The 21,039-nt window shown below is 50.4% G+C and overlaps 1 protein-coding gene across 1 annotated transcript; it reads left to right on the top strand.

The window, feature by feature from the left end:
* Positions 1-16,723: 16,723 nt before the first annotated feature.
* On the top strand, positions 16,724-21,039 carry Slc32a1 (solute carrier family 32 member 1). The gene is made up of 2 exons (XM_015504335.2): positions 16,724-17,623; positions 19,796-21,039. Exons 1-2 carry the CDS (start codon positions 17,231-17,233, stop codon positions 20,981-20,983), a joined length of 1,581 nt encoding a protein of 526 aa, XP_015359821.1. The 5' UTR covers positions 16,724-17,230; the 3' UTR covers positions 20,984-21,039.

The raw sequence follows: 21,039 nt of genomic DNA, 5'->3' as shown, positions 1-21,039 counted from the left end.
GCTATTAAGAATACAAACAAAAGTGTTGGCGAGGATGTGGGGGAAAAGGTATGCTCATACATTGCTGGTGGGACTGCAAATTGGTGCAACCAAAATGGAAAGCAGTATGGAGATTCTTTGGAAACTGGGATTGGAACCACCATTTGACCCAGCTATCCCACTACTCGGTCTATACCCAAAGGACTTAAAAACAGCATACTACAGGGACACAGCCACATCAATGTTTACAGCAGCACAATTCACAGTAGCTAAATTGTGGAACCAACCTAGATGCCATTCAGTAGATGAATGGATAAAGAAAATGTGGTATTTATACATAATGGAATATTACTCAGCAATAAAACAAAATAAAATCATGGCATTTGCTGTAAATGGATGGAGTTAGAGAAGATAATGCTAAGTGAAGTAAGCTAATCTCAAAAAAACCAAATGCTGAATGTTTTCTCTGATATGTGGATGGTGATCCATAATGGGGATGGTGGAAGGGGGCATGGGAGGAATGGAGGAATTTTAGGTAGGGCAAAATGGGAGGAAGGGGAAGGGAGGGGGCATGAGGGTACAAAAGACAGTGGAATGAGATGGACATCATTACCCCAAGCAAGCACATGTATGAAGACATGAATGGTGTGACTCTGTATACAACCAGAAACATGAAAAATTGTGCTCTACATGTGTACTATGAATTGAAATGCATTCTGCTTTCATGTATAACAAATTAGAATAAATAAATAAATTTTTAAAAAATCCAGGGCTCCTGTAAGCTGCTGCCAAATGCCTGAGAAACTCATTTACATTTAAGTAAGTGTCTTTGGGCCTAGATGATAGTGATAATGGTGATGATGATGATCCTATTTGCAGATATGCCTTGTTGTTTGAGACTTGCAAAGTACTGTCAGCAGTTATGTCCCTCCTCGGCTCATCCATACTTCCATCAAAGACAGGTGAATGTAATTGTTCAAGCCTTTTAAAGGTGAAAGTAACACAGTACTTTCCCCACCTCAATCATGCTAGAAAAAAAAGCCGCACTTATGCCTAAATTGGGGTCACATCTCTGTCCGTGGGGTCCATGCAATTGGCCCTACCCACACAACATGGACTGAGGATTAGTGTGAAATGCAGTGGGGCAGGTGATTCTCCAAGAGAATGGATCTGCAAGTACAAGAAGCACAAACACAAAGAATAGATAGTGGTCCCCACTTATCCATGGGGGAGACATTGTAAGATCCCCGTTGGAAGCCTTAAACTGTGGATAGCACTGATCCCCACACATATGTATACTATGCTTTTCCCTAAACACACATACTGTGAGAATGTTTAATTTGTAAATTAGACACGGTAAGAGATTAAAAACAATAACAATAAAATAGAACAATTATAACAATATATTATGATAAAAGCTATGTGAATGTGATCTCTCTCTCTCCACCCCCTCTCATAGTACGGAGGATTGAACCCAGAACTGCTCTACCACTGAGCTACATCCCCAGTCCTTTTTATTTTGAGACATGATCTCACCAAGTTTCCCAGACTGGCCTCCAACTTGCTATCCTCCTGTTTCAGCCTCCTGAGTCACTGGGATTACAGGTGTGCTCCACCATGCCCAGCCTGTCTCTCTTTCAAAAGTCAAGACAAATATTAATATTTTCAGGTCATAGGCAGCAGAAACCTTGGATAAAGGGGAACTACTGTCCCTATTTCACAGAGGAGGAAAGTGATTGCTCAGAGAGGGCCAGTGTCCCATGCAGAGTCACACAGCCAGCGTGAGGAAAAATCAGGGCTGAAACCCAAGTTGTGAATCTCTGGATGTTTTTCTTGGCATGAGAGCTGCTTCTCCAAGGCTAACATGGCCACCCTCACTGTCTTCGACAGGGCTCTCTGAGAAGGTCTTCAGTGATTCTGCCAGAACCTCAGTGTCTCTTTATCAAAGTGGTCAGATGCAGCCTTGACTGTTGCTTGGGTCCATCCCACACCTGGGCCTGGATTCAGAGGAGACAGAAGTGGCAGAAGGAGCAGAGACCTTCCTCTCCCAGCATCAGTGGGCCCAGGCCCAGGTGGGAGCTGTCCAGCACCCTCCACCCAGGCAACAGCAGGAGTCCAAATAGGCAATTAATTACTGCCTGCCGGCCGCAGGCTCCTCTTCCACTCTGCTCAGCCGAGTGTGTAATGGAAATGGGACCAAAACAGATTCCCCTGCCCAGAGGGAGCCTGGCATACCCAACAGAGGTTCAGCTCCAGGGAGGAGGGGAAGTGGTGAGATGCAGAGATGAGTTTATTAAAAACAATGAGCTTTCCCTGACCCCTCGTCCCTCACCTTTCCTGCCTCCTGAAACAGTCTTTTCAACCTCTTGCACCCAACTGACCCCTGTTTGGAAGTCTGAGTATATTGGTATTGATATCAATCTTAGATAATATTAATAGCAGCATAGTAGGCTGTACTTCACGTACTTTACAAGCATCGTCTCTTCAAATCCTCAAATCACTTGTTAGATGTCATTGTTTTTGTGTGTGGTGCTAGGAATTGAACCCAGGCTTTGCTTGCGCCGGACAAGCACTCTACCACTGAGCCACATCCCCAGCCCTGTTAGATGTAATTTTTAAATTTGTTCTAATTAGTTACATATGACAGTAGAATGCATTTTGGTTCATTGTACACAAATGGAGCCCAACTTTTCATTTTTATGGTAGCACATGATGTAGAGTCACACCATTCATACAATCATACATGTACCTAGGATAATGATGTCCGTCTCATTCTACTATATTTCCTATCCCTGTGCCCCCTCCCCTAGCCTAGATGTAGTTTTTGAAGTCTATTTTATTGATTAGAATTTCTGAGATCCAGAAATGTGGAAGGAGTCTTAAGGTAGTCTCCAGTGATGGAGGACAGGACAGGAATCAGACAGACCCTTTTATGTTGCCCACTGGTTATTTGGCCCAGCCAAGTTACCTAATCTCTCTGTGCCTCAAATTCCTCATCTACAATGTGGGGTTGATGGGCATAACCACCGGTGATTGCTGGGACAGTGTTTGACAGGCACTGTTACAGTCTTGTTCTAAAGTAATGTTTAAAAAGTAAATGCGTTAGGTACACACAGAGGGTGCATGCTATTTGCCCCTAACACATATGACAAACATCACAAGTAACTGAGAAACTCGTTCACAAAATGCCAGGTGCATTCTGGATTCTCTTTTTCTAGCATCTACATTCCTCAGCCGCCAACAAGCTCAGTTGAGTAGCGTTTTTTGTTCTTTGCACTAAGAACACAGTAAGGATTTTCATTTGTTCCCAGAAGAGCCATTTAGATTCTGAGGATAAATTTGCTTTTACAAGACTTAGACATACTCGGTATTAAAGAGCCTTAGAAGTCTTCCAACTTCATTGAAAAATCACTGCCTCCAAATGGGGGAAACCAATCCCTCTGGACATCAGGATGGGCAGGTATAGGGTCATAGGGCAGCAAAGGGAGGAAAAGAGAAAACTCCATTCAGATCATACAAAGGGTAAAGCACAGACACTAAAATGAACGAGAGGTCACCCCCTCCGTCAATCACGGCTTGCAAGGTGAGCTGCATGTGCCCTATCCTCTGAACCCCAAAGAAAGTGGGCTGGGCTAATTTATTTCTGAAGCCCCAGCACCAAGCATGGAACCCAGCCCAGAGCAGGGGATCAGCGAATGCTGAATAAAAGAATGAATGAATGAATGAATGAATGTCCTATCTATTGGGGAAACCGTAGAGCATAGGGAAGGAGAAAGAAAGATTGCTACCTATTGTCCATCCTTAAAGATGATAAATAATTGTTACAGAAGACAGAACTTTGCCCTTCAGAACCCTTCAAGATGAGGAGTAACAAGTAACTCTTGAGATGAGCAGGGTTAAGTGGTGTGGTGAGGGGTTGATGCCGACATGACCCAGCTAAATTTTGATCCCACCCTAATCTTGCTCATCTTTGAGGACAGGAAGCCTGAAGACCAGGAATCCTCCTCAGGTGGGCTGGCCAAAATGGGTTGGATCTAGAATGGCGGCTAGAGTGACCTCAAAATTCATTATAATTCCATCTGCATGATAAATGATACTCTCCAGTACCATGAAGGTCCACAGTCACTATGATGGTCAGAAATAACCATAAAAGGAGCAAAACATGGTGGTGCCCAAATTTCCAGAAGGGGGAGGGGTAGACTAATGATGAAGCAGGCCAGAGACCCCCACCTAGAAGACCCTTACCATAATTAAACGGAAACCCCCTGCTATATCTGACAATATAAGTTTCTCTTCTTCAGAAAGCTTTCTATCACCAGAACTTCTGCCTACAGAGGATATTGTGGTGGTAGTTTCCTCTTTTTGTAAATGTCAGGTTTGAAGAAGAAGAAAAAAAATCCTGAGTCTGATCTAGGAGATGGAACAGAGAGCATTTGTCCTGTAAACCTCCAAGCCTCCCCTCCTCCACTTGATAGAAAGTTCAAAAAATTTCCAAAATCTTTATTCAAAGGAAAAATTCTTAGACATAAGCCACCTCTTATGTCTTTTACAAGTCAATAAACTTGCTTCCTAAAATGAATGATAAATAATTCCTCTATTTTTATGAAAGAACTAAAATAAAGTTTAAGAGAACAAAGTTCACAAAAGATGTAGAATTCCTCTTTTGTGTTAAAAAAAAGGAAGAGGATATTAAGAACAAATTTCCGTATTTGTTTATATGGTTGTAGAGGCAAATGAGAAGTTCCTTAGGAAACTGGTCGCAGTAGACACAGAAGAATCAAAGAGTGAGTGAAGGGAAAACAGGAATTAGAGGGAAATTTTTCACTTATATACATTATATAAATCTCTGAATCATGCGAAATAAGAAACAATCAAGAAAGGAGAGCAATTTTAGAAAAAAGAAAACTCCGGCTCCAAGAAAATGCTAAATAGGCATCTCCCTCTTGCCTGATGCCTGGGTGGGGTGGGCATGCTCAGTTATTGCCTTAGTTAGCGCCTCATCTCCTCTAGGACTCAGTGTAATTAAGGGCTTGGAGATCTTCTAACCTATTGATCTTGGACCAGAAAACATCAGATGAATTCCCAGGAGCCTCCAGCTTTCCAAAATCATTTCCCTGAACTCCACATCTCTCTTTCAGTAGACTGTGGTCTCTGTGTGCTCCCATATGGCTGAGGGGCAGGGCTGGTGGTGGCTTCTGGGGATAGAGACATCAGGAAAGACCTCTGGGAGGGTCAGAGGCCATCCTGGGGAGGAAGAAGAAGAGGAGAAGGTCGAAGGCCTGGATCAAGGGGCCAAGGAGAAAAAAAGAATGAAACTTTGTCCCTGCCTCCGTTGCACTCCTCCTTGACCCCTGAGAAGCACTGGGATAGCCCACACTTTGTAGAGGGACCCTGCAGCCATTGGAATTGGTCTGCCATCAGGATGACATTTGTGCTAGCAGGTGCGGTAGTGGCACAAATGCTTTCCAGGAGCATTGAGCACTGAGGACTCCAGGAGCTGAATCCCCTCACCATAAACTTGGGAGGACCACGTTAGAGATGAGGGGTCTGCAGCACCACACCTGGGGGCAGAAGCAGATGGAGAGGGCCCAAGGCTGGATCTGATTGGCCCAACTGTGAGGGGTGTGGGTGCTGCCAGGTGCAAGGATCTCTCCCTGTCTTTGGGATTATAATCTCAGAAACCCTGAGGTTTGTGGTGAGCACATTCTCTGGACTTTTACACCTTAGCATGGAAGAGGCCTCCTTTGTTGACCTTCATGCTGATGGACAAGGCAGCCCAGGCTGCATGTCCCTAAGAAGAAAACCCCAACTTTGGTCTGCAGCTGCAAGGATCAAGGGCACAGGGAGGCCCCCAACAGGCTGTACTAAGCACCGTCCTGTGAGCACCTTTTGAGCCTGGGTATCCTCCTGGCTGAGGTGAGGCTGGTCTGGGCGCAGTCTTCTGTGTGAGCAGATGCCCTTTCTGTAACAGGGTTTGCTCATTCTTGGAATAGACTTATCTTTGGCCTCTTTCCTGGGCTCCTGTGTGAAGCTCCCAGCTTCCCCGGGATCCCTGTCTTTGAATAATCTCTGAGAAGCCTCTCTGTCTCTGGTGACAAATATGGGTCTAAGTCTGAACTCTGTCTCTTGTAGCTGAGTATCTTGGGCCAGGTGCCCATGCTGTCTATTCCTTAGTCTCCAAGTGGTAGACACCTGGGACCTGACTGCTCAGTGCCTCTTCTTTCCATGAGAACTGTCTTCCCCAACACCGACTTCACAGGGCCATAGTTGAATTAGCCATAGGCTCACGTATCATCACATGACAATGACTTTCTGACTACAGTTGATTAAATCAGTGGAGGATGCTTGACTCAAGCTGACCAAAGTCTTTAAGACGCATAGCCAGTCCCACTCCATGGAGATCAGTTGGTGGGGGCCCAGTCCATCAATGACATATATGAGACTGAAGATTTGAGAGCTGTTAGTGTCATGTCTAAAGATGATGAGTGGAGAGGAGAGGAAGTGAGAAACAGAGGGGCTCCCTGGTTCTAGCTCTCCTGGGGCCATGTTGCCCTCAGCCTTCCCCATGATCTCCTTGGACCCCAGCATCCTCCCAGCTCTGCCCTTTTGGACCTAAGTGACTGAAGCTGAGGATCAGATGAGATAACACATGAGGGGCACTTAGCATACTAGATGGAAAAGCAAGTCCTTGATGAGTGGTAGCCATGATTACTATCATCAAGAGCTCAGGCTCGGCTCAAACACATGCCCTTCTAGGCTGTATATGGCAGAAGAGAACATGGAATTCTGTTTTTCTATACACCATTGTGAACTGGGGTGATCCACGGAGGCTCCTTGGGCAAGACAGGCTTGACAGGCCTGGAGATAGGTGGGAGACACCCCAGCAGGGGCTGGAATGAAGAGCAGATCTTGCCCCAGGATACAGCTGGGTGGCTTGGGGACTCCGTCCCATGTCCCCTGATTCAGCCTCCTCATAGCAGGCTCCTTGCTGAGCACCAGGATATAAGGCCACCCATGCACGAAGCACAGAGGATGGTACGAGTACTTAGGGGACCTACCAAAGGTGAGAATCAAGAGGGATTCCAAAGGAAGTGACATATAAGCAGTGACCTAAGAATGTTAATAGTCGTAGCAAATAGCCACGAAGGATGAATTGCATGTTCTAGGTGCTTTACTTCCTCTACTCCTCTCAGCCTAATTAAGAGGATGTCTTGTTACACCTCTTGAATGGATGAGGAAAATGCAGCTCTCTGGGTAGAAGGAGCCTTCTGGCTACACAGCTCCAAAATGGTGGAGATTGGATTTGGTCTTAGTTCTGCCTGCCACGTGATGGCGTCTTCTGAACCACAGAAATGAGAGTAAATGGGAACTGAGGTGGGAGCAAGTGACTTGCTGTAGCCAGAATTAAGAGGTCCAGGTGAACTGCTGGACAGGAAGTCGCTCAGGCCGGTTGGGGTCAGGCTGTGGGGTGAGGGGCGAGTTTACACTTCAGTTGAGGGCGGCTGGAGGATGGAAAAGACCAGACCTGACTGTGGAATTCCACCCGATGAGCATCATGCCCACAGAGGCAGCCTGCAGTGGCTGGGGACGCCAGCCCAGACCTGGAGGGCCACAGCCGCCCTGGATGACAGGCGGCTCCTGAGCCACCTGCTTGGCTCCGATCTCCTTTGGGAGCCCAGGACCTCAGACCCACTTAATGTGGTGCAGGGAACGTGCTGGGAACTCCTAGCCAATCACCAAGCCACCCTTGAATTACCCTAATGACTCCTGATTGCTCCTTTGTTGCTGGGCTGCTCTCAGAGCCACTTCCCTGGGAGGCAGTAGGGAGGGGGCTGTGGGGATCATGCCGACCCCTGGGCACCACTTGTTTCCTATTTTAGGATGAACACGTGGTGGGGAGCTAAGTGCTTCCTGAGTTCTCAGGCACAGATGAATGTGGAGGGGAGTCAGAATCAGTTCCCACAGGGGGCAGGACTTTAGAGTTGGTGATGCACTTCTCTGACCACCAGAGTAGGATCATATCTCCGTTTGACTAATGAACAACTGAGGCTCAAAGATCACAGATAGTAGACAATGGGAAGAGTGAGTCCCATTCATTAATTTATTCAACAAACATGTATTAAGCACCTACTCTGTGGTAGTCACTGTGCCAGTTGATAAGTTTAAACCCAGAAGCAGTAACTGGCATTCATTGTGCATTTCCACACGCCAGGTGATCACTACCTGCTTTCCAGGTGAAGGCTCACTGATCCTCCCACCAGCACACTGGGATCTGAAGCAGAGGGCTTCTCAGCCATTCCAGTGGGATAGGAAGCGTTTCTCTCTGTCCCCATCTGAAGCTGCTCTATGCCAAAGGTGATCTACAAATAGCGACATGTGGAGGAAACAGGGTCTGAGGATGTGAGAGAGAAGGTCCAAACAAAAATGGTGGCCTCAAGATGGATGACCCATGGTGACCGCAGGAGATCTAATCTGAGAGCTCACATTCCGCAGAGGGTGAGACACTTGGTGAACACATTAGACTGGAACACACCACTCAGCCGTGGATTGCACGATATTGAAAGATCTCACTCAAACACAAAGAAGTCCCCACCCTATCTTCCTCTGGGTTCTCACTGCAACTCTGCTCTGATCCGTTGAACCATGAGTGCCCCGCTCCTTCCTCCCGCTGCAAGGACAGGGTTCCAGGATGCGCCTTCTCTCCCCATTTAACAGATGAGTAAACTGAACTGAGAGACTGTGAGTCACCTGCTCAGGGTCACTCCACCAGCAGTGACAGCAGGGCTGAGCTCTGAACCAACGAGCCCCTCAGGCTGCCCCTGGACCCAGCGGTCACGAGGCCAGCCTGGGTACCTTTTGCTACCGACAGGCAGTACAACCTCAGCCCCTCATTGTACAACAGCAAGCCCCTCCCCCTCCCCTCCCCCTCCCCCTCATCCTCCCCAGCTCTGCTCAGAGCTATTAACCAGGTCATGCTGGCTTGTCCCAGTCCAATAGTTCCCTTAATTGCCTTTTTATAGCACAACGTACAACTGTTCATTACGCTGTCATATTTCCCCTCCAAGGCAACAGTGGGGGAGCCGAACGGAGGATGGAGACCCATCCAGGTGGCAGTGGCTGTGTGTGGGGCACCAATGTGTGAAGCTTATTTTCTACTTGGTCAGAATGAATTAAATGCATGCTTCTCACACTTGAGTAACACAGGAACCACTTCTCAGGGGGAAAACATCACAGCCCCCTACCAACAATGGACAAGTTATCTTTATTGCAATTTAACTGAAATATGCACCAACATAATGTTCAGGTGTAAACTCCTTATCCTTTTAGCAATTTGCCGTTGGAAAAACAAAGACAACGTACAACTCAAAAATCAGAAATTTAAAAATAACTCAATTAATTTAATGTGATGGATGGTGTGCTTCTGAAATTAAATCACACTTACTGGGTGAATATGGCTTTGTTTGCTTCAGCTTTTAGCCCCTGCCCCAACCCTGTTATTTTTCACGACAATTAAAGCAGAATCTGGTCATCTGGGAGACCTAGAATCTGCTGGTAGATTTTTTTTTAAGATATAAAACAATACAATATAGAATTTAACCATTTTTGAGAACAAGCTAATACACCCCACATTAGGAAACAATCAGTGTCCCAGGAGATGAGAGAGAAGGTCCTGACTTTATCAGGTTTAAGTTATCCTGTAGGAAAGAGCCATGTATTTTCAGGGCTAGAAAGCCCAGTACACATACCCAGACTATTGAGGCCAGAACTCACCCAGTGTTCAGGGTAATCCACAAGCTTCTCTGAACACCTGCTGTGTAGCTGGTCCTTGCCTCGATTCTCCCTATCTCAGGAGTTTTCTAAATAGCCAGGAAGGAGACAGAGGTGGCCCAGAGTGGACACAGCTGCCATCCTGGCCACAGGGAGCTGGATGCAGATTGTCCCTTCCTGGAACTCACAGACCCCAGCCCTTCCCGGCAGACTCACCTGGAGTCCTGAGGTTATAAGGACAGCTCTGATTTTAGATTTGAATCTTGAGTTTACTATTACCTAGCTGCAAGACCTTGGGCAAGTTACTTAACCACTTTGCCTCCCAGTGTGTCCATCTGTAAAATGGGCATGAAACCAAATCACGTTCAAGCAGATGCTGTGAGGCTTGGACATAAGCTGTCACCCAGGTCAAGCAGTAAGTCTAGAACCTGGCAGAGATTAAGGGTTTCTTAAATGTTAATGTCGATAACTCACCTGACTCCAGCTCTCAAAAGAACAGAAAGAGAAAGAAGCTTCAAGATTGGGTCCTTAGGCTGGAAGCCATCGATGCATCAGGAATGGGCTTTAGGGGATTTGAAACGTTGTCCAACATTTGTGTCTGTTTCTGGAGAGGAGATGTATAGTCTCATTAGATGTTCACAGGGGCTGTGACCTAGAAAATTCTTTGGTCCCTGGGCTAGTGCTGGTCAGGGGCTGGCAGAAGTTGTTATAATAAATGGCAACACAAAATGCCCTAGACTGGGAGTCTTGTGAAACCAACGTTTATTTTTTTGCAGTTTTGGGGGGGCTGGGGGTCCCAGATCAAGATTCAGCAGGACAAATATCCAGTTAGGGATCTCTTCCAGGCCTGCAGACAGCTGCCTTCCCCTGGTGTTCTCACATCATGGTGGGAAGGGTGAGAGGTCTCTGGTGTCTCTTCTTCTAAGGATGATAATATTATCAGATCTGGACCTTACCCGTTTGGCCTCACTGAACCTTAATTATTTTTTTAGAGGCTCTGTCTCCAAGTACAGTCACACTGGGGGAGTTCAACATATGAATTTGGGGGACACAATTTTGAACCACACAGTGAGATGGGTTATTCTAGATCTGGATGAGGATAGGCTGATCTCTGCTGGCTCCAGGGACCCAACATGTTCCACCCCAACCTTTCCCTTTCCCGTGTGTCATCCAAGCATCCAAGACCATTTACCCAGGTCTAGTCCTGCAGGTCCCGTCTGAAGCCTCTTGTGATGATAATGGACTAACCTGAGGATTGTGAGAAAGAGGACTAGCTCCAGAGAGTGCTTTCAACCATGTCAGGGCACACCAAGGACAAATAGAGGTGCTCTGTACCACCAGGCTCGAGGGTCAGACCTGGAGTCCCTGGAGTTCAGGGTTCCTTATCACAGGGCTCCCTGGAATCCGACCTCTGCCCTGGCCGTCTCCCCCAGCTGGTGGCCCACAGATGCCTAAGGGGTGCTGCGAGTTCTTGCCAGGAGTCCCTGAATCTGGGAGTGCAGCCCAGGTCTTCTCTGAACAAAACTCATAGCTCACATGTGCACGGATGGCTAGCTTTCAACTCCGCAAGTATTAAAAAACACGTTCATGTAGAAGAGTTACAGTACTCAGAATTCAGGGCTGGACTTTGGCTGTTATATATGTTTCCTCAACCAATCATGCTAAAAGTGCATGGGGGACAATGGCTTTGTGACATCAATTTAATTCAACCCCAGGGATGTTTATTGAATGTCTACTGTATGCTGGAGACCCAGTGGGAAATAAGACCGACATGTTCCCTGCCCTGCAGCATAATAGGAGGCTGCATGCTCAGAAAAGAGCAAGACAGGTTGCCTTAACCCACCAATCAGGTCCAGGGCTCCTCCTTCAATTCTGAGCAGTTTCTTGAGGCTTTAGAGGCTTCCAGGAGCAAGGCATAGGTCCATGTGTCCCTTGCTCCCTGGCCCCTTTCCTTCCATATAGAAAGTATCAACTAAAAAAAAAATTAAATAAAAAATAAGAAAGTATCAACCTAGAAGCCCAGTCTCCCTGGCCCTGAGGCAGGTCTCCTCTGGACATTGCCTCCGACAGGGCATCCAGCCTCTGCCTTACACCTCTGGAGAGGCTATGCTCACTACCTCAGCAAGGAATACGGCTAATATATATTCAATCACTGCTGATGTATTTTATTTATTTTATTTTCAGTATTAGGGACTGAACTCAGGAGTGCTCTACCACTGAGATACATTCACAGCCCTATTTATTTATTTAGTTTTGAGACAGGGTCTCACTAATTTGCTGAGGCTGGCCTTGGACTTGTGATCCTCCTGCCTCAGCCTCCCCAGTGGCTGGTATTATGGATGTGTGCTGCTATGTCTGGCTCCACTAATGTATCTTAATATTTCTTACCTAAGCTACCTACACCCTCCATGGTTACACCTGCTGTGTCCAGTTGAAGGCAGAAGAATCAGGGTCTCTGTTCCATGCAAGAGATGTTGACTTGAAGCCTTCAGCCCTGCTGCCCCTCTCTTCCCTCGTGCTCAGGGACACAGCATCAAGAAATTGGTTTGGGACAAGCAAGTGTGGCTGTCTCCAGTTGTAGGGGAACGTTACCAATGCCCCAGCTGCAGGATGCCTGGGGGGTAGGGGTGATTTATGGAGCCAGTGCCTGTCCCCTCAGCAGGAAAAAGCTCACAGACAGACCTTGCCCTGATAATGGAGGGCTCTGAGCCACAGTCTGGGGAGGGGGAAGGGGTCTGCCTGTGATCATTCAGCCTCAAAATGATGCTCATGATGTTGGCTTTCCAGGCCATTAATTCAAGGGCTCCATGCCCCTCCTTTCCCCCATGTTGCTGCCTGCTCTGGGAGATAAGCCCAGTTCTATTTAGTCCTATTTATTCCCCCAAAGTGGCCTCCATATCTATTAGCCAAGCGTTTAACCCCCTGGGTACCAAAGGCATCAAAAAAACTGAGGATTAAGGCTCATGTATCAGGAGAAGGTTAGGCGTTTCACCTGGACCCTGGCTCCAGAGGACTGTTCAGAGCCTTCCTTTTCCAGAATCCTGACCCAGAAGTCCCTGCTTCATGGGGCGGGACAGGAATCCTGGGAGCCCCTTACCTCCACCCTCTCAGTAAGCCCCAGTCCCCCCAAGATAATGGGACCCTGTATGGCCTGGGGAGGAGACACCCCACCCCACGCTGGGCAGAGATGGCTTCTGTTCTTTCCCTGTACACTCTCGCCTCCCTAGATTCTTTGTCACAGGATCTGGGGCTTGACACCAGCAAAGAGGAAGGCTGTGGCACCTTTGCCTCTTTTGTCCCCGCTGGCTGGTGGCTCTGCCTGGAGTGGTCTGCTCGCCTCTCACTTGTTCCTTTCTCCCTGCCTCTTTCCCCCTTTGTTCTCTCCCCTTTTCCCCTTCAGCAATCACATGGGGCTCTTCCTGACTATTGGCCTCAGCGTGAGTCCCTGTGTGCCTGCATGTTTTCTTGTGACTGGGAGCCAGTCAGCGTGTGATTCTCCATCTGTGTATTTGTCCTTGTGTATCTAAGTCTGTGATCTGGGTGACTCTGTCCACACAAACGGGTCGGCTGGTGACTGTCCTGGTTTCTTTGAGTGGTGAGCAGTCTTGGTACAAATCTTGCATGTGGTCTGTGGTCCAGCCTGTCCTTGTCCTGTGTGTGTCCCTCGGTCAATCTATGTAAGACTACCAATATATCAGAATCTGTATGCTGGTGTTCAAGTCTTTGTGGATCTGTCACTCGGCTTGTCATTCTCTCTGTGTGAGTGTATGTGTGTGCTGTTTCAATCAGAGGACCAGACTGTGTAGATTCCTCTTGTGGGGAAGGGTGCCCCGAGAGAAGCTATGTAGGAGAATTTTTCGGCTGGTGACTTCTCCAGGGCACAGTCCAGCTCACTACCAGCTAGGTAAGTCATCCTGTTCCTCTCCTGAACCACCTGCCCTCTGCCCTACCCAAGACCTCCATTCCCTTCTCTCCAGGTCAACTCAGGACTGGAAAGGGCAGGGACAGAGACAGCCAGGGCAAAAGTGAGGAGCATCACATTTCAACTCACTCAGATTCTCAGACCCTATCACAGGCTTTTCCTTGTACACTCACCCCGCCCCATGAGAAATGGCAATTGGATAAAGTAGCAACAATAATAAAAGAAGTAATTGCTACCATGTATTGGGCACTTAGCACATGCTAAACACTTTATATACAAGATCTCCTTGAATTCTCTCAATAATTGTGAGGCTGATATTATTATTTTCACACTTTTGGGATGAGAAAATGAGGATAAGAGAAGTTAAGTAGTCAATGTCACAGAACCAGTATGTGATAGAGCAGAAATTTCCCATAAGGGAGGGGGCTACTTGGGAGCTTGCCATGGGCACCTTCAGCCTGGGAAAAGGCACTTATTGCAAACAGCAGGAAAATAGAGAAGTTCCTTCCCCAGCTGATGACAGCTAATTGCAGCCAGAGGAACTGAAATCTGAGTTTGAATTTCATTTCTTTGGACAGAGAGGTGGCCAAGGACCACACAATCAGGAAAAGAGGGTGGAAAGACGAGATGAGGTTGTGGAGGGGAAGACCCACTGGGGGGAAGGTCAAGATTCCTGAGTTCTCACCAGGCTTTAACCTGAATTCTCTGTGACCTTGAGGAGGACACTTCATGGTGTGGATGTAGATTTTCTTATCTGTAAAATTAGGATGAAACGGAGGCTCTGTTGGGATGTTTTAAGCCTAGAAGAAAAGATAATTGATCTGAGTGCTCTCTGAGCTTCCTCCCAGCTCAAGAACTGATGAGTGTAGGCAGAAGAGAGTCACATGCACAGTGAGGGTGTGAAAAAGTGCACTGGGTGGATAAATAAAGGATCCCACTTCTCACTGATGAAGGAAACTCAGAGCCTACCTTTGGCCCTACAGCAATGACCATTGTAAGGGGAAAGGAGAGAGAGAGGGTGAGCACTTTGGAGGCACTTGTCAAAGAAAGCATCAGGGGCTGAATTTATGGCTCAGTGTCAGAGCACCTGCTTAGCACATGTGAGGCACTGGGTTCCACCCTCAGCACTACATAAAAAAAATAAAATAAAATAAAAATAAACAAATGAAATCAAGGTATATAAAAAAAGAAAGCATCAGTGACCATTTTAAGTTCTGGGTCTGTACAGGGTGGGGAGAAGTAGTAGAAAATATTACGAAGGAATCTCAGCCCAGATCATGTCATGTGGATTAAAAGAATTCCACCAGGAATTAGGGCAGGGGTGGAGGGTGATAGGAGGTAGAGATCTTTGGCTACAGGAACCTGAAGGACAAAGGCTCTCCTGCATCCAGTGGTTGGGGTAGAGGTAGGTAGGGTCTCTATATAGGGAAAATCTCTGGGCTGGAGGATCTGTTCTATTTCACAGCCTCATAGGAGGAAGGGATCTCTGTGTTTCAGTAGGAAGACTCTCTGTCCTGTCTTTGCTTTGAGTCCTATCATAAGTAGGAGGGTCTGGTCAACTAGGAGAGGTTGCCTGATCAGAGTGGTTGGAGGTGGGGGAAAAATCTTCAGTCTAGGGGCAGGGTTTCTGTCAAGCAGGAGGTGAGAGTTTTGCAGAGCTCCTGGGAATGTTTTAAGGGATTGATGAGGGGCATCTCTACCAAGTGTGATGGAGGTTCCCTATCAGGAGAGGGAACCTTGGGATAAGGGTGGGCTGGAAAGCCTCTCTTGTCCTGGCAGCTCCAACTCACTGGTCAAAGCCCTCAGGCCGCCCTACTTGTGCGCTGAGGTGAGCTAATTCAGAAATACTGCAGGGGAAGGGACTGGAGTTCCCAGGGAGAAAGGGCCTCTGGAGAGGGAAGACTGGGGGCCCCTTCCTCTTTCCTTTCCTCCAGCTTCTCCCTTTACCGGCCCAGTCATTTCTCCTCCATCTAGGCTGGGATTACCAGGTGGATCCCTGTGGTTTACGGTTTAGGAGGAGTCTGAAGCCCAGCCGGGACGTACCAGGAGTGAACCCACACACACACAAAGCAGCCGACCCCCACTACCAAGGGACTCACATGCACAAACACCAGCAATCTCATTCGGGAACGCATATACACAAATAATTTAGCACACAAGCTCCTCACGCATAGACTCCAATGCGCACGAAAACGCACACACGGAATACACACGGTTTCGGAATCTCACCGCAGAGTTCACACAGATCCAATCCACTGCAGTATCTGATAGAGTATGTGTCTTTGTCTCTGGGTCTTTCTCGTACAAACACGCACCCCACTCAACAGAAGCGGCCCACGCTCTGACAGCCCGGGTGGCTGGGGTCTGAGCAGATGCGGAGCGCACTTCGTGCCTCTGCGCGCAGGGCCCGCAGTGCCGCGAGCCCTTTCCTCTGTGCCAGACACCCGCTGCGCCGCTCTCAGCAGGGGCATTCGAAGACCCTCATAGTTACTGAGAGCTGTCCTCTGAGTCCTGCCTTCTTCCAGGTCCCCTAAACGAGAGGAGGGGAAAAAGCGAACCTTTCGCCTCCATTCTGCACACACTTGGAGAGTGGTTAGTAGCGAATAATCTGCCGAATGGCTTCCATCGCGGAGTCCCTGGACGGGAAGAGACAATTCAGGTGACCAAACCCAGGCTGAGCATCCTTGAGAGCAAGCGATCCATGCCCATCACTTCTGCCTTGAAAAGGCATTAGTGGCCAGGTTTAAGTGCGACTGTGCCAGGGAGACACACCGATGCCCGGACGGTCCGCTCAGTCAGAGACCAGTAACTGTCCTGCTGGTGTTCTGGGTGCCCAGATCAGTTCTAAGCGAGGATCTGGGGGCGCCCAGCTCCTGGACTCAAGACGGTTGGTCCGGGGGCGGAGGGACCGGGAGAATCTGTCCACCCTGAACCCCTCCCTCCCTGCGGCGGCTGGGTGGGAAGGGCCAGGATCGGAGCTTAGCACCTCCTCCAGAAATGCAGCACTTCAGCCCCCACCCCTCCTTCCATGCTCCCTTTCGCGGGCTCCCTCCCGCGCCTTCCCAAGGGCGCCCTTCTGCCCCCGACTCACTTCTAAATCCCTTCGTGCCTCCAGTCCCTTCTCCTTGACCCTCTCCTCACGCCCCCTACCTCGGGGTGTTTCCCCTTGCCAACCTCCACCCCCGCACCGCCTGACTCCGAGGGGCGGGAGCGCATTGGGCTGCGCACGGGTGGGGGCGCCGCGCCAGCCTCGCGTAGCTGCTCTGACGCCGCTGCCGCCGCCGCCGCCGCCCTCCACAGCCCAGCCTGCGCCCGGCAGCAGCTCCGCAGTGCACTAGCCGCCGCCGCCGCCGCTCGGCCAGTTCTGCTGCTAGCCTGCAGGGTCTGGCCCCGAGAGAGCCTCAAACGGCAGCTGAGAGGGTCATGAGCCAGAGCGCCCCGGGGCGCAGTGGGGAGAGCAAGAACAGATAGCGGCCTCGCACCCCCTGGCCCTCGCGGTCTTGACGCGCGCCCACCGCGTTCCCGTCCCTTCTGTCTTTTCCTCCCGGCCCGGCCGCCGCCATGGCCACTCTGCTCCGCAGCAAGCTGTCCAATGTGGCCACATCCGTGTCCAACAAGTCCCAGGCCAAGGTGAGTGGCATGTTTGCCAGGATGGGTTTTCAGGCGGCCACGGACGAGGAGGCCGTGGGCTTCGCGCACTGCGACGACCTAGACTTTGAGCACCGTCAAGGCCTGCAGATGGACATCCTGAAAACCGAAGGCGAGCCCTGTGGGGACGAGGGCGCCGAACCGCCCGTCGAGGGAGACATCCATTACCAACGCGGCGGCGGCGCTCCGCTGCCGCCCTCAGGCTCTAAGGACCAGGCAGTAGGGGCTGGTGGAGAGTTCGGGGGTCATGACAAGCCCAAGATCACGGCGTGGGAAGCGGGCTGGAACGTGACCAACGCCATTCAGGTGAGCGCGGGATTCCCATCTGCGCCTGCCCGCATCCCACCCCCACCCACCTCTGAGTATCAGGCTCTGCTCCCACACAAATCCTGCGGTGATCTAGCTTGCGATTCCTTCTCCAGTGCCCGAGAACCTATCTCCCTTTCCCCTAGTCCTCCTAGCCTTGCGCAGAGATGTACGCCCTTAGATGATGTCTCCCACCCTGATTCGCACCCCTTCCCACCGCTTCAGCTGCAGGACAGCTTTGGCTGATGTGGGAGACACATCGAGAGACCAAAGGAAACAGGGGTGGGGGTGGAGGTATGAGGTAGAAAGAAAATCAGGATTGGAGGGAAGAGTATTATTGCTTTGGACTCCGGAATGGATTCACAGCTTCATTTTCGGGATGAAAAGAGAGGGGGAAATAGCTGAGCTGGGAGTCTCCTTTTCTGACACACGCCATAAAGATTGCGCGCGATACATAGCCCCCCTCCCCATGAACGAAAGCGCACGCGACACGCATCTATTTATAGATCACAGGACTATCCCAAATAGACCTGCGTACATCTCTACACCCTCCCACACACGGAAGCACATACCTTTACATAGCAAGCATACACACACTCGTACAAACATAACACGTGCACACGCCAGCACACGTTCATGCAGACAGGACCCAGTCTACTCCCTCAGTGACAGCCCTATTGGAGACATTAGAGGCAAACACCTAGGAACGCACACAAGTATGCCCACAAGCATATATGGCCCGCGTCACTCCACGCTGCCGGGATGCGCATTCACTAGCCCCTCTCGGCCGAAATCCCGGCTGCACCATAAAAGAAGTGGTCAGCCCCTTCGGGCGACCCTAGCGAAGCCTCCTCCAGAGCTTTAGAACAGGCCCTGTCACTCGGCTGCCTACCTGGTCCTCCTACTCTAACCCCTCATCCCCATTCCCCACCAGGTGGCGCTAGTCTCCCTTGAGAGGTTAGGAGTCCTCACAACGACCCCGGGAACTGGCAGGGGCTGGCAGGTCCCTACTTCAGGGACTGAGGAGGCCTCAGTTCCAAGAGCGTCTGGGCTCTGTGGCTTGGCCCCGTGGCGTCCCCGGAGCGAACCTTCGTTGCATTGCAGAACATAGGTTTCCCAGGGGCGAAAGTCCTCTGCTCCCAGTCACAGGCTCAGCGGGACTTCTGGGTGGCCCGAACTGAAGCGCCTCCCTCTCCAAAGCCGGTGGACACAGCTTTGACAGAATAGGGACAGGCTGGGGGGCGGCGCCCGCATTGGTGGTCGCCGGGCGCCCATGCCTTCCTCCGGGGCGTCTTTCAAGGGCCCGTTAGATAAGCCTGGAGAGAGGCCAGGATTGTAGGCTGGAGGTGTGCAGGCCTCCGGGACCCCAGATTTCGTTAGCTGTTCTTCTCCAGGTGGATTCTAAACTACTTCCTCAGCCTGGTTCACCCCACCTCATGGATTCTGGTTCTAGACCCCCAGATTGATTTGGCTTTCCCACTGCGCCCAAGCTTTTAGGGCAGCCAGGCTCCCTGTCCTGCTCTACTACTTCCATTTAGTTCCCCCTGCCCAACCGGCTGCGCTTTGTCCTAAGACTCCCTATTTCCAATCCCACCTCCTTCCTCCCCCAAACACGGACACCTTCTATTTTTGCTTCCCTGTGGCTTCGCCACACTTCCAGTCCCTCTTCGTCTGTGCCCCCATATCTTTTCCCACTGCTGCTTTGTTTCCTTGTCTGCTTTGGTCTTCCGTAGACATCCCACTTCCCTGGTTAGCCTGCACCCCATTCCAGCCCCACCTTAAATCCTGTGCTCAGGCCCAGCTTTCTACCTTTTTAACCTTTTCTCTGACTATGCTCCTTCCAGATTCTCAACTCCTCTTGGCTCTGACCGGTCCCCTGTCCATCCTCAGAACCATACCCATTATCTCTACATTCCTCCTAGCCATTAGTCCATCTTTTCTTCTCGGTTCCATCCTTAAACACCTCCCTGTCCATTTGGATTCAACACCCAGGCTCACCATTAGGCCCCCTTACACCCCGGCGCTGCTCTACCCTCAGTCTCTCCGCAGTTTAGGCATAATTTTCATTCTCCTTAGCGCCCCCCTGCGACAGCTTTAAGCCCACACCCCCAGGGCCCCTCTTCCGAGGCTGACTGTTGAGCATCGGGGTCTGGTTGCCTCTCCATTCCACAGGGCATGTTCGTGCTGGGCCTACCCTACGCCATCCTACACGGCGGTTACCTGGGGTTGTTCCTCATCATCTTCGCCGCGGTGGTGTGCTGTTACACCGGCAAGATCCTCATCGCTTGCCTGTACGAGGAAAACGAGGACGGCGAGGTTGTGCGAGTGCGGGACTCCTACGTGGCCATAGCCAACGCATGCTGTGCGCCGCGCTTCCCCACACTCGGCGGCCGCGTGGTCAACGTGGCGCAGATCATTGAGCTGGTGATGACTTGCATCCTTTATGTGGTGGTGAGCGGCAACCTCATGTACAACAGCTTCCCGGGGCTGCCCGTGTCGCAGAAGTCCTGGTCTATCATTGCCACAGCCGTGCTGCTGCCCTGCGCTTTCCTGAAGAACCTCAAGGCTGTGTCCAAATTCAGTCTACTGTGCACTCTGGCCCACTTCGTCATCAATATCCTGGTTATAGCTTATTGCCTATCGCGAGCGCGTGACTGGGCCTGGGAGAAGGTCAAGTTCTACATTGATGTCAAGAAGTTTCCCATCTCCATCGGCATCATCGTGTTCAGCTACACGTCGCAGATTTTCCTGCCTTCGCTCGAGGGCAACATGCAGCAGCCCAGCGAGTTTCACTGCATGATGAACTGGACGCACATCGCCGCCTGCGTGCTCAAGGGCCTCTTCGCGCTGGTCGCCTACCTCACCTGGGCCGACGAGACCAAGGAGGTCATTACGGATAACCTGCCCGGCTCCATCCGCGCTGTGGTCAACATCTTTCTGGTGGCCAAGGCGCTCTTGTCCTACCCGCTGCCCTTCTTCGCTGCTGTCGAGGTGCTGGAGAAGTCGCTCTTCCAAGAAGGCAGCCGTGCCTTCTTCCCCGCCTGCTACGGAGGCGACGGGCGCCTCAAGTCTTGGGGGCTGACGCTGCGCTGCGCGCTTGTCGTCTTCACTCTGCTCATGGCCATCTATGTGCCACACTTCGCTCTGCTCATGGGCCTCACTGGCAGCCTCACGGGCGCCGGCCTCTGCTTCCTGCTGCCCAGCCTCTTCCACCTGCGCCTGCTCTGGCGCAAGCTGCTGTGGCACCAAGTCTTCTTCGACGTCGCCATCTTCGTCATCGGTGGCATCTGCAGTGTGTCTGGCTTCGTGCATTCCCTCGAGGGCCTCATCGAGGCCTACCGAACCAACGCGGAGGACTAGGGCGCGAGAGTGATCGCGGCGCTCCCGCCCCGCCCCCAACCTACTCCCACCAGCCC

Source organism: Marmota marmota, unplaced genomic scaffold (assembly GCF_001458135.2).
Source record: "Marmota marmota marmota unplaced genomic scaffold, marMar, whole genome shotgun sequence".
Lineage (NCBI taxonomy): Eukaryota > Metazoa > Chordata > Mammalia > Rodentia > Sciuridae > Marmota > Marmota marmota.
This window is presented reverse-complemented; position numbering and strand designations above follow the sequence as displayed.

Bases quoted from the DNA above. Each gene is read 5' to 3' on its own strand.
- Slc32a1 (XM_015504335.2), top strand. From the start codon at position 17,231: ATGGCCACTCTGCTCCGCAGCAAGCTGTCCAATGTGGCCACATCCGTG. The intron at 17,624-19,795 runs GTGAGCGCGGGA...TCCATTCCACAG, and splicing joins ACGTGACCAACGCCATTCAG to GGCATGTTCGTGCTGGGCCT.